Consider the following 15,056-nt stretch of genomic DNA (forward strand, 5'->3'; position numbering starts at 1 on the left):
CTTGGGTGAAAACCGGCCGGGTTGCGTTCAGGAACATATGGTGCATTTTAGTGTCAGAACAAATTGGTCAAATATTTTTGGTTTGAGATACTGTGTAGTTATCTTAAATATCAGTAACAATAAATCAGTTTGCCATCAAAAGGACAACAACTTTTTTTTTGCATTAGTCATTAAATTAAGAAGCTTTAGTCATAATAAGAACTCTACGGAGGTAAAATTGAGGCGTTCTCTGGAGAGAAGGGGAATGAAAGTCAGTGGAAGCATGACAGAATGAATGAGAAGGAGATAGGTGTAACAGTGAGGAGCAGACGTAGTGAATCTGGATGAGTTTAAATGCAACAGCACCCCTTACTAATGCTAGTGAGTACACGTTTACTGTTATGGCACGCATTTTCTTGCACACATGCTACTAGGACCAGTTTAGAAACACTTAATCACCTCTGATATTTGTTTGGCTCTTGTCATTGTAACGCACTTTGTCAGCTATGAGCATCACCAGAGATAAAGATCTATATTACTTGTTAATGAATGAAATATACTGAAATATTTGTGTTTAGTCTTAATGTCTGTGAAGGCTCTCAGTCACCCATGTCATCGTAGTCTGAGGAGCTTGGAAGTCCAGATGCTTTTCTTTCCAAGCTCCTTAGACTGTTTAGTTTAAATATTTTATATGTGAAGAGGTAAACAAGGAATAGTACTGATGCACCTGCCTCACAATAACACTGCTCCAGGTGGTTTCTTAGCAGTGGCTACTGTTGAAAAACTCGTAACAACGGTGAACGCACCACTATATCACCTGCAGCCAGCAGGGGTTCAATGCAAATGGGCGGCGTTTCATATTGGACAAGCAGGAACTCTCTGGCTGCCATTCAGCTTGTATTATCCGGCTGTCGGTGCGGCAACGACCCCCAGCAGCATGGCAGTGTTGACGTTTAGGTGTGAGTTCATGTCCTGGTTTTCGGAGTACTGAGGCTTTTCTGCGTGTAGTGACTCCGGCCTGCCGTCCCGAGCGCCGCCTGCATTGATAGGTAGGTCTGCTGTCTACGCCAACTGCTCCGGGAGGAACTGGGCAGGGTGTGGGCGCACAGAGCATCATGTCAGTGAAGGGGAGATTGACTGTAAAAATAGGTTGATTTTCCTTGTGCGGGCACTCCGTGAGGGTTGTAGCCTTGCAGCTTTAACCACACTGGAAATGTAGCCTAGCTTTAAATTAGCTTGCTAGCGTTAGCATAGCAAGAGAACAGTGTTTAGAAGCTAACTTTAGCCGAAAGAGCTCAGCTACGTGGTACTGAAACAACCTATCAGATTTAAAACTGGCCACGGCTTCCTGAAATGACTCATATCCTAATGATGACTCTCTCACCTTCACACAGTCACTGTCAACAGTGATTTTCTTTTTCGCTGCTGCCTCTGTGTTTGGGGAGCTAGCTAGTGCTAACACCATTAGCTCGTACTGTTTGAGCATGAGGGTGTGAGGAGATCAATCTCTAATGGGTCAAATATAAATGGGTAAACTATACGATAAAGTGTTACTATAGTAGTGTAACAGGAAACTCAATACAATTGTGCTGTTGATATAAAACCGCATATCTGCTTTGTTAATCTTTTTGTGTCAGAACACATAACCTTTCACGCAACCCAGGTCCGAAATCTCATGCCTTTAAATGTAAACACCAGCAATCCTCAGCTGTACTGTCAAGGAGAGACTTTAAAGAAATGTCAATCTCCTTATCTTAAAGAGAAAACGTCTTAAACAGTATCTTCTGCTCTTTATCAGGCTCTCTCGGTTGTAGGAACAACAGGTAGGCATAGAAGCCCAAACCTTCCTTTTCTTTACCTCCTTCAGCTCACCTGGCAGGGAGGCATTAAAGTGTTGAGATGTAAACCCTCCAGTGTATCCTGGTTCTGCCCTGGGGTCTCCTCCTTGTAGGACATGCCTACAAAACCTCATCTAGAAGATTTTTAGGAGGCATCCTAATTAGATGTCCAGCACCTTAACTGGCTTCTTTTTATACGGAGGAGTGGCTCTACTTCCAGCATTCCTCCTAAACGACCAAGCTCCTCACCCTCTAAGGGAAAGTGCAACTACCCATCAAAGGAAGCTTGTTTCTACCACTTGTATCCGATATCGTTCTTTTAATCACTACCCAGGGCTTATGGATGTGGGAGGGCGTGGGAATCGACCTTTCAAATCGACAGCTTTAAAGCACCTTACATTCACAGACTCACACATGTAAAAATTCACATACATGTATAGTTTTATGAATAAATTATATGCTGAGTATATCCAGAGACTTAATGATTCCTCACAGGGAAATGTTGTACAGTCCGCTTTCCACATTGATTATTTGAATTTGTCTGCAGCTTTGCTGACGCAAACTTATTTTGTACCTCCTGTAGATGCCTTGGCCAAGATGAGCGTGAAGGCTTTTGAGCTAGTCCCCGCTGTGGAGCGAGATCTCCTCATGGGCGACAAAGCTCGCATCAACATTGAGTGCATTGAATGCTGTGGAAAGCACTTGTACGTGGGCACCAATGACTGCTTCATCCACCACTTTCTGCTGGCTGAGGTCGCCTCCTCTAAAGGGAAGCCGGGTTACTTGGCTCAGAAGTTGCTGCACAAATACCTTGGCCTCAAGAAACCTGTTGCTGAGCTGCGGGCTGCTTCTGCTCTGGAGCGTCTCATAGTGCTCTGTGAAGGGATAGTGTTCCTCGTTGACATGGTGACGCTGGAAACGGTGCCCTCGGCAGGTGGAGGTGGAGCCAAGATCAGGGGCGTGGCATCATTTTGTGTTAACGAGAACCCGGTGAACGCCGATCCGTTCTGTGTCGAAATGGGCGTGCTATCCTCCAAACGGCGGACAGTCCAGATTTACATGGTGTACGAGGACAGAGTGCAGCTGGTGAAAGAGTTGACAACGCCCGAGCAGCCCTGTGCTGTCAGTCTTGACGGTTACTTCTTGTGCCTGGCTCTTACCACACAGTATATGATCCTGAACTACAACACGGGAGCCTCCCAAGACCTCTTCCCTTACAACAGCGAGGAGAGGACACCCATTGTAAAGAGAATTGGCAGGGAGGAGTTTCTCTTAGCAGCACCTGGTGGTCTGGGTAAGTCAGAACAAAAACAGTCCCTGCAGTGAATACTTGGAATTTTAAGATGATATCTCAATGGGTGACAAATTAAAATAAATTCCAACACAAGGGGCCTTAGTGAGAACAGATCAGCTATGCGAGTGTGTTTTTCTGAGAAGAAATACATTGTGCAGGATGTATTATATTAAATGTTTAGTCTGTTTGAAGCTGCAAAAGTTGTGACTCTGTAGTTTAACAGACTTATTATTTCAAATCCAGATACAAACTTAGTCTTCATGCAAATTTGATATGAGGTCAAAAAGCACAAATTGCTGTGTTTTGGATTAATGATTGTAAAACAGAATTTTTCTGAATCAAGATTACGGATCCTTTTTTGGATGAAAGAAAGACTAAAGCTTAAAAAACCCCACTAGTAATATTTGTGATCCTCCTATCATTGTGATTGTTCAGTACACAGTGATTTCACACCTACTGATGTCTTATCTTGAACATAATCTACTCTAGAGCAGGTTTGTCCTGCAGCACAAGTTTCCATAGTAATCTGTTTCTTTTAATTGAACCTTCTTGAATTAAAGGTGAATCTACCAGGATAAATCCAAATCCTGCTTTGTAGTACAGAGGATTGTACATTAAACATTCTCATCTTCATGAAATAGTTTGATAAGGACAACCAGAGGCATTGTCATGTTTGAAGGGTCCACTCCCATTGGCATAGAAATGTTTCATCACAGGATGAAGTTCATCAGCTTTGTGTTGCTTTTAATTTCTCTCTCTAAACCATGTAAAGCACTTTGCTCCCCACAGCATCACACAGTCACCAGCTCCCTTCACTGCAGCGCTCCGGGTTCAGCCTTTCTTTTATGTGTCACACATCTGTGTGAAAATACATTTCAGGTATTTTGTGTAGGCTAACATCTCAAAATAAAGAGCTTATTGTTTTGCTCATTATCTCTTAAATGTTGTGATTCTCCAAACTTATTTTTGGGGCTGTTTAAGGGAACATGTGCATTTCCTTTTTAAAATTAAAGTACTGTGTGTAATTGGTGGTGTCTGAAGGATCAAATTGTGTTCTGTAACTTTGACAGCATGTGTGCATCTGCTTGTTTATTAATAAGAATCACCTTGGGGTTTTTTATTATTGGTCAGCTGTAAAAAGCTGAGGGGGAATGGTTTTCACTCTGCTGGGAAGGCAGGCAGGCAACTTGGACACTTAAGTTTGCGAATGTGATAACTTGAGAATGAAGCGATGTAGGAGTTTAAAAGTGGTGTCTACTAGGAGGCTTAAAGGGGTATACTGTAAAGATTGGTATCGATCTAACACCAAGTAAACACAGCACCATTGTTGCCCATACCAATATGTTTAATCAATACAGGGGAGAGAAATATGTTATGATTTATGAGATGCATCACTGTTCATTTCAAATTCTGAAAAGATTTTCATGACTACTAAATCAGTGCGAGTTACTTGACATAATTAGTTAATAGAACAAATGCTCACACTTCAGCTTTTCGTGTATTTTAAAAACTGGGTTTTTTTGGAGACCTGGAATGTAAACGTGCTACTCTAAAAGCACTTTGGGTCACTTTCTGTTGTTTAAATGTGCTACAGACAAAATTCAATTCTATTGCGTTAGTATTGATCCAATACCGATACCAATGCTCGTATCGATACCTGAATCGGTCCGCCCACCTATACTTAACATGTCCATGTTGATCATTAAAACTGCTTTTCCACATGCCATCTCCAGGAATGTTTGCCAATGCAGAGGGTGTATCTCAGCGAGCTCCGGTCAGGTGGTCAGAGAGCGTGATTGGTGCTGCTGTGTGTTTTCCATACGTGGTGGCGTTGGACGAGAGCTTCATCACCATCCACAGCATGTTGGACCAACAACTTAAACAGACCCTTTCATTCAGGGATGGCCATATTTTGCAAAACTTTGAAGGTATGTTTGCATATTGCTTGTTTCTAATGTCTACCAAAAGGTATCACAAATGGGAATTACTATTTAAGTAAATAGCATTTTAATTTCCTCAAGGATTAGGTTTAACTAACAGGTACTTTTTTGATGCAAAGAGCTCCTGAAAAGTGCGTTTGAAAAACAGGAAAGGATTAATAAGTGATATGGGGATGGAAATAGTTATTGCTTTGGCTGACTGGACTGTGTAACCAAAACTGTTCATCAGAAAGCGTCTGGATGGCGCTGCGCACTCAGGTCTCAACTCTTAATGGGATCTGAAGCACTATCGACCATTTCTTGCTACAGAGGATTTCAGTTCTGTGTTAAAATGAAACTTTTATTCTGCTTGGCTTTAGAATAAAAGCATTGAAGTAATATGAAGTCATCTTTGAGCTTCAAGTGCAAAACAACACTCATATGTGCTTGAAAGTGAACTTGAAGCTCTGAGCTAAAGCTCTCTGAAGCTTTCAGTGCGCTATATATTATCCCTGGTTTGGCTGCAATCATCAGGTGCATGCAAAGCTTTCAATTTATGGAGCTGTTGTGAGGAAAAATCAGTCTGACCCCTCAGTGCTCTGTGTTTGTGTGTGTTTTTTGTAGGGAAGGTCATTCTGGCTTCTACTAAGGCCGTGTACGTCTTAGTACCTCTGCCGCTAGAAAGACAGATTCAAGACTTGCTGGCCAATCACAGAGTGGAGGAGGCGCTCATTCTCACAGAGGGAGCGCAGAGAAATATCCCCAAAGACAAGTTCCAGGTAACAACATGTTTAAGAAGATGATATGTTGGCCACACAGTGCACCTGTTGTCACTACTAGAAAATCTTAATATGTTAATTCTGCTTCCTAAACTAACCTTGCTGAGTTTCATTAAAGAGAATATTTTTCACAACTACAAACTCGATTCACTTCTAAATTGTCACTTTCTACTTCTGCAGAATTTGCACAAACGAATCCTCCAGCAGGCCGGATTCATACAGTTTGGCCAGCTTCAGTTTCTGGAAGCGAAAGAACACTTCCGGTAAGAGTCTGGGTCAGTGCTGGTCAACCCTCAAGTCATCAGGCAGTTTTATTGACATTTATGAGAATGTCTGGAATATATTTTATAAAAGAATCATTCTTAATGGCTCCAGTTTTTGTTTTTTCTTTTTTAAATGCGATCAGGTCCATAAGATGGATATATTCTTTTGGAGGGGACACTTGCTTTCTATTTTTGTCTCTGAATACATCTGCAGTGGATTTTAGATCATGGAATGGAGGTGTGATTTTAAGTGTAGAATTTCAGCTTTAATTGAAAGACTTTAATATTGTAATATCACTTACGAACATACAGCCGGGTTACTCTGTTCCTTGAATGTTAAAGAGCTGTGATTAGTTTAGCAAGAAGTACATGACTCACCGTACCTTAGTTTATCTCTAATCCTCAAAATCTGCCACATTTTGTACATTTTATCAGACTCTTGTGTTGTCTGTGTCTGCAGTGAGCTCATCTTTTCACTCCACTTTGAAAGTTCTGACAAATGCCAGTTAGAGATGTTGAGTTTTTTATGACCTTACTCTTATTTATTTGATCCTTCAGGAAGGGTCAGCTGGATGTGCGGGAGCTGATATCTCTCTGCCCGTTACTGCTACCAGCTTCCTCTTCATTCACGCGGTGCCACCCTCCTCTCCACGAGTTTGCAGATCTCAATCATCTGGCACAGGGTGACCAGGAGAAAGTGTTGCGATGCAAGAAGTTCCTCATAAGTTATTTAGGAGAGGTAACTGGATTCAGACCTGCACACAGTTTTGTCACTTGTCTTGTGTTAATGGTTTTCATTATCTGTACGCGCAGGTACGAAGCACAGAGGTGGTGAACGGCTGTAGAGAAGATGTGGACACTGCACTGTTAAAGCTGTATGCCGAACAGGACCACGACAGCCTTTTAGACCTCCTGGCTTCAGACAATGCCTGCGTGCTAGCAGACAGTGTCCCATGGCTGGAGAAATATCACAAGTTTGTATACTCTTACGATCTAATCTTTTATGTTAACATGATTAAAAACTCAGAAACTGGTCCAACACAGAGAGACTTTATGATCTCCAAAATGTTGTTAATTATAGAAAGCAATGTTTATATTGATAAACATGCACAATGACCTAAAAGCTTTGGTTTCTAGTGTGTGTGTGTGTGTGCCTGCTCGTGTGAGCGCATGGTTTGACTGTTGTATAAATGGTGATTAAAGTAAATTAGTCCGACTTCTTTCATATGAAATCAGACTTAAAATTCAGTAATTGGCAGCAACAATAACACTTGGGAATGACTGGGAAACAGAACTTTAATTATTACAGCTACAAAATTCACTAGAGGGATGGACTGAGATGGGTCTTCATTGGGTAAATGCTCTTCCTTCCTCCCACACTGTTAATTAACACCCTGGTAAAGCTTTAATACTATGTCCAGTTTAGGAAGGCAATTTAATTGCTTTATACAGAAAATGTAATCCTCCAGGGCGGCTTTGACTTCATTCAGCTCTTTTCTGTCTTTAAGATATTTTGCGCTGGGACTGCTCTATCATTATAATGGCCAGGATTCAGCAGCACTTCAGGTATGTTTTCAAATTTTTATTTTTTTTCTCTTAGTGATTTTTTTGACTGAAGAATCTGCACTAATACGATGTTTATGAATTGAACACTTTATGTTTCTGATAGTTGTGGATTCGTGTGGCAGATGGGGAGCTGCAAGACCCTACTAGATCTGATCTTTTTGAGTACATTGTGGACTTTCTCTGCACCTCCTCTAATGTGGACCTTGTATGGAAGTATGCAGACTGGGCCCTACGGAAGGATCCCATCGTAGGTTACCAAAAATGTAACGCTGCTGCAGAATTATTAATACTGGTCTCACTTGGAAGTTTTTGAGTCTTGCTGTCTGTCACTAGCCAATGCTTGCACAATATTTCCTAGTCCTAGTGTTTGAGTGTACTTATTCTGTTGCAGTACATTGTCTTAAAGAGCTTAGAGCTTTGCTCTGCAGACAGTTTGTGTCACTTCCAGTCATTTTGCAAAAGCTAAAGTAGTAACCTAATCTCTTTTCTTGCCCATAGATAGGTGTCCACATCTTCACTAAGAGGCATACCAGTAAAGACCAGCCGGAATTGAACCCTGATGATGTCATCACTTACCTGGGAAAGCACAACCAGGCACTTCTGCTCTACTTGGAGAACCTGGTGCTGGAGAAAAGGGTGCAGGTACAAAAACACAAGCTGTGATAGCTGATAGACAGTGTTCAGGTCTCAGGCTGCACTCCCACAGAATGTTTAAGTATGAGGAGACATGAAGGCGTGATATTCAGCTGTAGGTTGTTCATATTTTGGCAGCACAAATGCACAGCCTCTGCAGTTAAGTGAGCAGGGGATTCAGAAAAATTGGAAGTGTAAACATTGCTTTCTGTCACATTAAGGTTAAATAAAACCAAACCTTTCCTGCAAGGTGGCAAAGGCATCACCAGAAATTGTGCCTCCAGTATAAATGTTCCCTAATTCCGACATGAAAATGCATTTGAACACTTGACTAAATGTGAAAGCATTTTAGTGAAGCAGCTCACGTGAGACATGGTAGCTTCGGTGGTTAGCTCTGTCTCCCCGACTTCCCCTTCTAGTCTTGAGCTGTCAGAATTAAGTTACTTCTAAAGGGTGTGCACATCCTTAATTTGGAGCTTAAGTACAAGTACTTTTATAAATGGTTGGATGAATATTTTCATGAGTTCTTGAAGCCTGAAGTCTATAAATGTTTTCACATCAGCGAACTGCTGCACATGCACACAACTGAACACTTGCTGCTGCTCAGTGAAACCACAGTCTGACCTGTGGGCTGCAGACATGCTTCACTCTTGTAGTTTGGGAATAAGATCCTTAAAGTGATCCTGAAAGTAGGCCCCACGATGCCCCTTTTTCATTTTTCTAGCTAACATTAGATTCTAGAAACTTGTTTACCTATAGTATTGAATCATTGTAAATGGTTATTTTGGACAACTCTCATCGTGGATTTATTTTTAGGTTTCCATCTACAGATGTGCATCTTTAAAAGCTTATTTAATTTGAACTGTTTTCATGTTTGTGGATGCAGAAGGAGAAGTTCCACACACATCTAGCTGTGTTGTACTTGGAGAGGGTGTTCTCTTTGATGTCACAGTCTCCAAAAGATGAGGAACAGCTGACCAAAGCTAGGGAAAGGCTTCAAGCCCTGCTCAGGGAGTCCGACCTATACCGTGTACAGTTTCTTTTAGGTGAGAAAAATATCTGTTTGTTTGTCTCTAACAGGCGTTTCTTTTTTCTTGTGGAATTACTTTGTAACGTCTCTTTAAAGATTATGAGCAAGATTTAATTGATGCGCTCTAACGAGGTCTTGCTTTTCATTTAATTGTGCGTCTGGTGATCATTTTGGAGATTTTCATGATGTTTGGTGTTCTTGTGCTCTGTTCAGCTAAAATGGAGAACTGTGAAGAACTGCTGCTAGAGCGTGCAACACTACATGGAAAACTAGAGGAGCATGACAAAGCGCTGCACATTCTGGTGCACCAGCTCAGAGACTTCCCGTCTGCCGAGGCCTTCTGCATATGGGCCTCTTCTAGTAGAGATTCGGCGTACCGACAGCAGCTCTTTCACCTGCTGCTGGGGGTGTATTTGGATGGGAGCCCTCCTGGGCAATTGGGAGACAGCGGAGCGCTGGAGATGGCGGCAGTGGACCTCCTAAATCAGCACGGGGAGGTGTTTGACGCGGTCCGTGTCCTGCGAATGCTGCCAGAAGGCTGGTCACTTCAGCTGCTGCGTCCCTTTCTGGGTCGAGCCATCAGGGCCAGCATGCACGCCTGCCGCACGTCCAGGATCGCTTTAGGGCTCGCACACTCTGAAAACCTTCAACTGCTGCATGATAGGGTAAGAAACGCATTATAGTATTAAGCTAGATAAGTATATAAATAACTGCTCTACTCTTACGCTTAACGAAACACTTTCATTTTTAATTTTCTGGTTTCACGATCAAATAAACGGGTAAACAACCATTAAAAGTTTTTAACAAAACACCTTAAAACTCCTTTCCCTGTTATTTATTTTTTTTCTCGTCCAGTTGAAAGAGTGTAAGAGACCCGTCTTTGTGTCTGAAAAGAAGGGATGCCACCTGTGCCACAACACCTTCAGCGAGCCCAGCGTGGTGTGTCTGCCCGGTGGAGTGCCTGTCCACACCCACTGTGTTGCCCAGAGAGTAAGAGACTCTCCCACAAAGAGACAGTTGACTAATAGCAGTAAACACACGTGAGACTTAACCCTTTTTAAGAAACCTCATGGCTTGGGATGAGAGGCAGCAAACTATAGCAGGATGCGCTGAGATTTTCAATGGCTGAGGACTGTGGGGATGACAAAAGCACAGAGCCCCAGTTCCCCTAGTGGGCTCTGCAGCTGTGGAGTTAACAAGACACACAAAGAAGGCTGGGCGACTGTGTGGGGGACTCGAGCGCCGCAGTTGTACTGCACTTTCAGACTTACAGTTTGATTTCTGTTCCATTCTGTGGCCGTCCTGTCTTTGTTTTTTCTTCTTTTTTTTAAAATCCTAAATTCAAGAAACTGCTTGAACTACAGAACATAATATTTGAATCTCATTGCATATATTTCTGAAGCATGAACAGTCTTACACTTTTGGGTCTAATCGGCTCCATATGGGTATTGTATTAATACTGTTCTAACCTGTCTTAACTCGCACATTACAGAGTTGGGTTGTAATGTGAATACTACAAAGGCTCATCAGTACTGATGGAAAAAGTCTGTTTTTCTTTTTCTTTTTTTGTATGTCTTTGACTCTTTGTTCTGGTCTCAAAGCTGCTTTTCCTCCACCCACAATGATGTTGTATTAGTTGGTAACTGACAAGCAGCAATTTGATCCAAACCCACTAAATGATTGTCATAGCAAGGTTTAAACAAATAAACACCAACCTTTTGTGGAGCAGCAACAACATAAAATGTCAAAATAACAGTGCTTCACTTATGAATAAGTGTAATTGGACATTTATTAGACTATACACATCACATTGACCTTCTACAAGTTGCACAAATGAGATGAATCCTTAATGATGTGACAGTTAATCTTACAGCGTAACTGAAATGAACCTGCATACATTTTGTCTGGTTTCAAGCAACAAATAAATAAAATTTCCATTGCCCCAAGCATGCATGCATACATTTTGTTTGTTTGAACAGGCCACTCATACTGTTAGATATCCTAATGTATGCATGTACGCAATACTGAGCAAAACATTTAAGTTGAAGTATAGGCTATTTGTTTAAAATTTGTGTACAAGATCAATCATGTAGAACAACAGGCCACGAACTACAACTCTCTCCATTGAAAGTGCAAAGTGCACCCGTCTCATTTCTGTGATTCAAAGAGCCTGTAAAATTCTCAGCTTTCTCAGTTTTGGATTTGCATTTAATGCAACAAGTGTTAAAACTGCCCGCAGTGAACGTGACAACAAAGATTGTGAGACTTCATAAAAATGGCAGTGTGGCCAAGAGCATCAGTAGTATGCAATGACATTTAAGGTGAAACGCTTGAGGAAAAAATGAACCGTGCACAAAATAAACTGATGGGTAAGTGGGTGAAAGATCCTGCATGAAGTCAATTAACAGTGTCTGTTCTTCACACACCTGTGACATCGTAACAGGAAAAGTAGTCAAGTTAGTTATGGCATCATAGTCTTTGGTCTATGAGAATGAGGTGGACATGCAAAGACAGGCTCCAAACATAAGTGTAATATTCTTTTGTTATGAAAATATAACAAAGGAATATTACACTTATGTTTGTCTTTGCAAGTTGCCTAACCTGTTTAAATGTTTTAAAGATCACATACGTCCCACTAATACGTTCTTTTTAAAAAGATCATTATTTCACTGAGGTTTTGTGTATTCATTTGAATCCTTTCAGCAAAACACGTTTCAGAGGAAAATGTGTGTGTGCGGGATGTGTATAAAGATGTTTTCATCGGAAATTAAATTAGGTTTGACTCTCCAGAAATTAATTGTTCCAAACAGATAAAAATAAATAAAACATTTCAATTTCAGAAAGAATCTGGCAAGAATGCAGTGTGATAACTGTAATTTGTCTCTATTAATATGCAGGGGTAAATTACTTTTGGCAGCCTTTTCATATTTCAACACAAGAACTTCATCTCCCTGTGACTGTTTCTAAAGACACCAGTAGATGGCAGTAATGTGTCTGAAACCAGAACGCCAGCTGACACCACAACCTCTACAGTTCAATGTTCTTGGCACATGCTCCAGTTTTGAGTTTCAATAAATTCAGCCTGGTTGTTTTTGCATAAACGGGTTCACAGGCAAACAAATAAAGAGCGTCACTCATGTCTTTATGTTGGAAAATTAAAAGAACCACACATTCGTGGAAATCACTTTAAGGTCCTTTACCACGGCTCCACTTACTAATGGGTATGCTTTAAATAACAGGTGGGGTGGCTCTGGAATAAAGTGTGTTTTAAACGTGTTTAATCTCACTTTCAAATTATACAACCTCAGTCTGACAGTCACTATAACTGCATGATTCAAAGATTTTTGGGAAAACAAAAACTTACAGCTGTATCAGACTCGCTGCCACAGTGTGCAGGCTGAGTGAGGAACAATGATTTTTTTTTTCCTGCATTCATAATGAAACGACCAACTAACTAATGCATGATGCTGCACTGCGCTTGTTCCCCTAAAACATCTTTCTCCTCTAAACGTTTCACAAGTGTGACAAAAAGTGTTTAATCATCGGGCACTGTCACACCTCAGATCACATGCTGTTGCTTAACAAGTCTTCATAATTCATAGCAGGTGGATGTCATGTTTGTGAAGAGAAGAATCGGGCATGTTCCTAAATATCTTTAGAAGGTGAGGCTTTGAGAAAACAGAGGAATGAAGGAAACCCCAAAGTAAACATGACTGTGTCCGTGTGCTGCCCAGAGAATATACTCAATTTAAATCATTGTTGATCTCCATGTTTTTTAGGGGAAAACTTTCATGAATTCAAAGTTGTCCAATCTACTAAAACCCGTGTCTCTGAATGCTGTGGTGGTGTTGATGTTAGCTACCTGCTGCCTATTTCTACATGTAAAGAACTTTGTGCATTCATGGGCTATATTTCTAACTCGGAAGGCTGAGCTTTGTGGATGCATTGGGTTTCACTCCACAGCTGCTTCTGTCTGACGAATTTAGTCATAGCTCGCTTAAAACTCCTCGCCATGACTTCAAAGAATGATGATAAAAGTATTCAGGAGAGCTGTGTGAAAGCATCCTGTCGTATTTTACATAAATATATATCTATACCTCTGTATATACTGCATTTGTATCCCTTTGCTGCTTCCTCCATCAATGCCCGTGTGGATGGAAAAAGGACCAACCTGGTTTAATAAACATGAAACTGCATCAGCTCACAAGTAATTCCAACATGCATTTTAGCATGATAAGCAGGATTACTGTTTGTTTCTGTTTTTTTCCTCACTTCTTGGGAATTAAAGTTTTTCTGTGGATTAAAGAGTAATAAAAAGGATTTTTTTAAAAGCAGCTGTTTTGTTGGATGTCAGTTAACCTCGAGTGTGAAGTTAAAGCATACATTTTAGCAGCAAAAACTCATTGCCTTACACTAACTGCTAGCTGTGGTGGCAGTTAGAGTGTAAGGCAATGAGTGGGGTTGGGTATTTGTGTCTATGCGCACAAATACCCCCCCCCCCAAAAAAAACAAAAAACCACAGGATTTTTTTTTCAAACGTGCAAATGGTGCCAATAATAATGTCTTCATGTCAATCCTGACAATTCTGGAGATGAGAACTAAGATTAAAAGAAGCTGATTATAAAAAAGACACATGGACTTTGAGAGCATTTATGATTCAAACTGATAACGTTTCTCATATCTTCTCTTTTTCTTTTGTAGTTTTGTTGAAGACGCGGTAACAAATATTTCAGACGTTCAAGATGAAATTGGCAGATAAGAGACTCCTCGCTGTGTGAAGAGACGGCGATGCAGTTGGAAGCCTGTTGTGGCTGCAGTTTTGATGATCCTGATCACTGACTGTTTTCAGACGAGACATTCACTGTGCAGAGCAACACGAAGCAATTGGAACTGGAAAACAACCAACCAAAGGAAAACTGTGTTTCCATCTTGTTCTCCAGCAAACCCGTCCTACCTCTGGAGATCCTGACGCACTGATCCCGACTTGCTCGTGCTGCCTTACTTAGGGAATTACAGGTCATCCATGCTTTTGTCTTTAAGGCATGGCTGTAATTTAATTAATTTATTTGATTAAGCTGGCTTCATGGATAAATAAAGCTTGGTATCATCTGCATAGCATTGTAAGTTTATGCAGTATCTGTATTAATATGATCTTATCACTCACCAGTCTTCACTGTGCAGGGCATGGTGAAGGAGAGTACACACTTACGAGCCAGAGGCAACAGAGTCACCATTGGATGGCTGTTGAGCTGAATAATGCCAATGCCAGTGACATGCCAGGACAGGACTGTGTTCCCAGTTTGAAGCAGAGGATTAGTTAAATTCCTGTGGTAAGACTGTTTGAACATGACACTACCTGTGCACAACCAATATTTTATCCTGACTGAGAGACAGTAACCGTCTATATTTACTTCCTAGCACGGTGGGCTTCTCTCTTAAATATAGTGGCAATTGTTCTCCTCCTGTATAACATCAACCCTCTGCATGTCCACCACTACACCATCACTACACCCATGAATTTTCTTTCTGGTCTTGCTCTTTTCCTCCTGCTTGGTAGTCTTATCTTCAACAAGCTTTGTCCCATATATCCTATATATCCATATATACTAACCCTGCTCTGCACATGTCCAAACAACCTGAACTGTCTGTCTGATATTCTCATATATTATCCATCCTGGTCACTCCCAACAAAAAGCATCTTCAACTCTGCCACCTCCAGCTCAGACTTCTTTTTGCTTGTACTACTCTCTCCGAA

General features: G+C 41.2%; 1 protein-coding gene across 1 annotated transcript; it reads left to right on the forward strand.

The window, feature by feature from the left end:
- Nucleotides 1-777: 777 nt before the first annotated feature.
- Nucleotides 778-12,045, forward strand: tgfbrap1 (transforming growth factor, beta receptor associated protein 1). Its single transcript, XM_005932665.2, has 13 exons — nucleotides 778-1,028; nucleotides 2,401-3,111; nucleotides 4,845-5,039; nucleotides 5,655-5,809; nucleotides 5,990-6,072; nucleotides 6,631-6,811; nucleotides 6,886-7,046; nucleotides 7,581-7,638; nucleotides 7,742-7,885; nucleotides 8,137-8,280; nucleotides 9,158-9,317; nucleotides 9,515-9,966; nucleotides 10,157-12,045. The coding sequence occupies exons 2-13, from the start codon at nucleotides 2,415-2,417 to the stop codon at nucleotides 10,343-10,345; spliced, it is 2,619 nt and encodes an 872-aa protein (XP_005932727.1). The 5' UTR covers nucleotides 778-1,028; nucleotides 2,401-2,414; the 3' UTR covers nucleotides 10,346-12,045.
- The last annotated feature ends 3,011 nt before the right edge of the window (nucleotides 12,046-15,056 follow it).

Source organism: Haplochromis burtoni, unplaced genomic scaffold (assembly GCF_018398535.1).
Source record: "Haplochromis burtoni strain Fernald_Lab_line unplaced genomic scaffold, NCSU_Asbu1 Contig_161, whole genome shotgun sequence".
NCBI classification, from domain to species: domain Eukaryota; kingdom Metazoa; phylum Chordata; class Actinopteri; order Cichliformes; family Cichlidae; genus Haplochromis; species Haplochromis burtoni.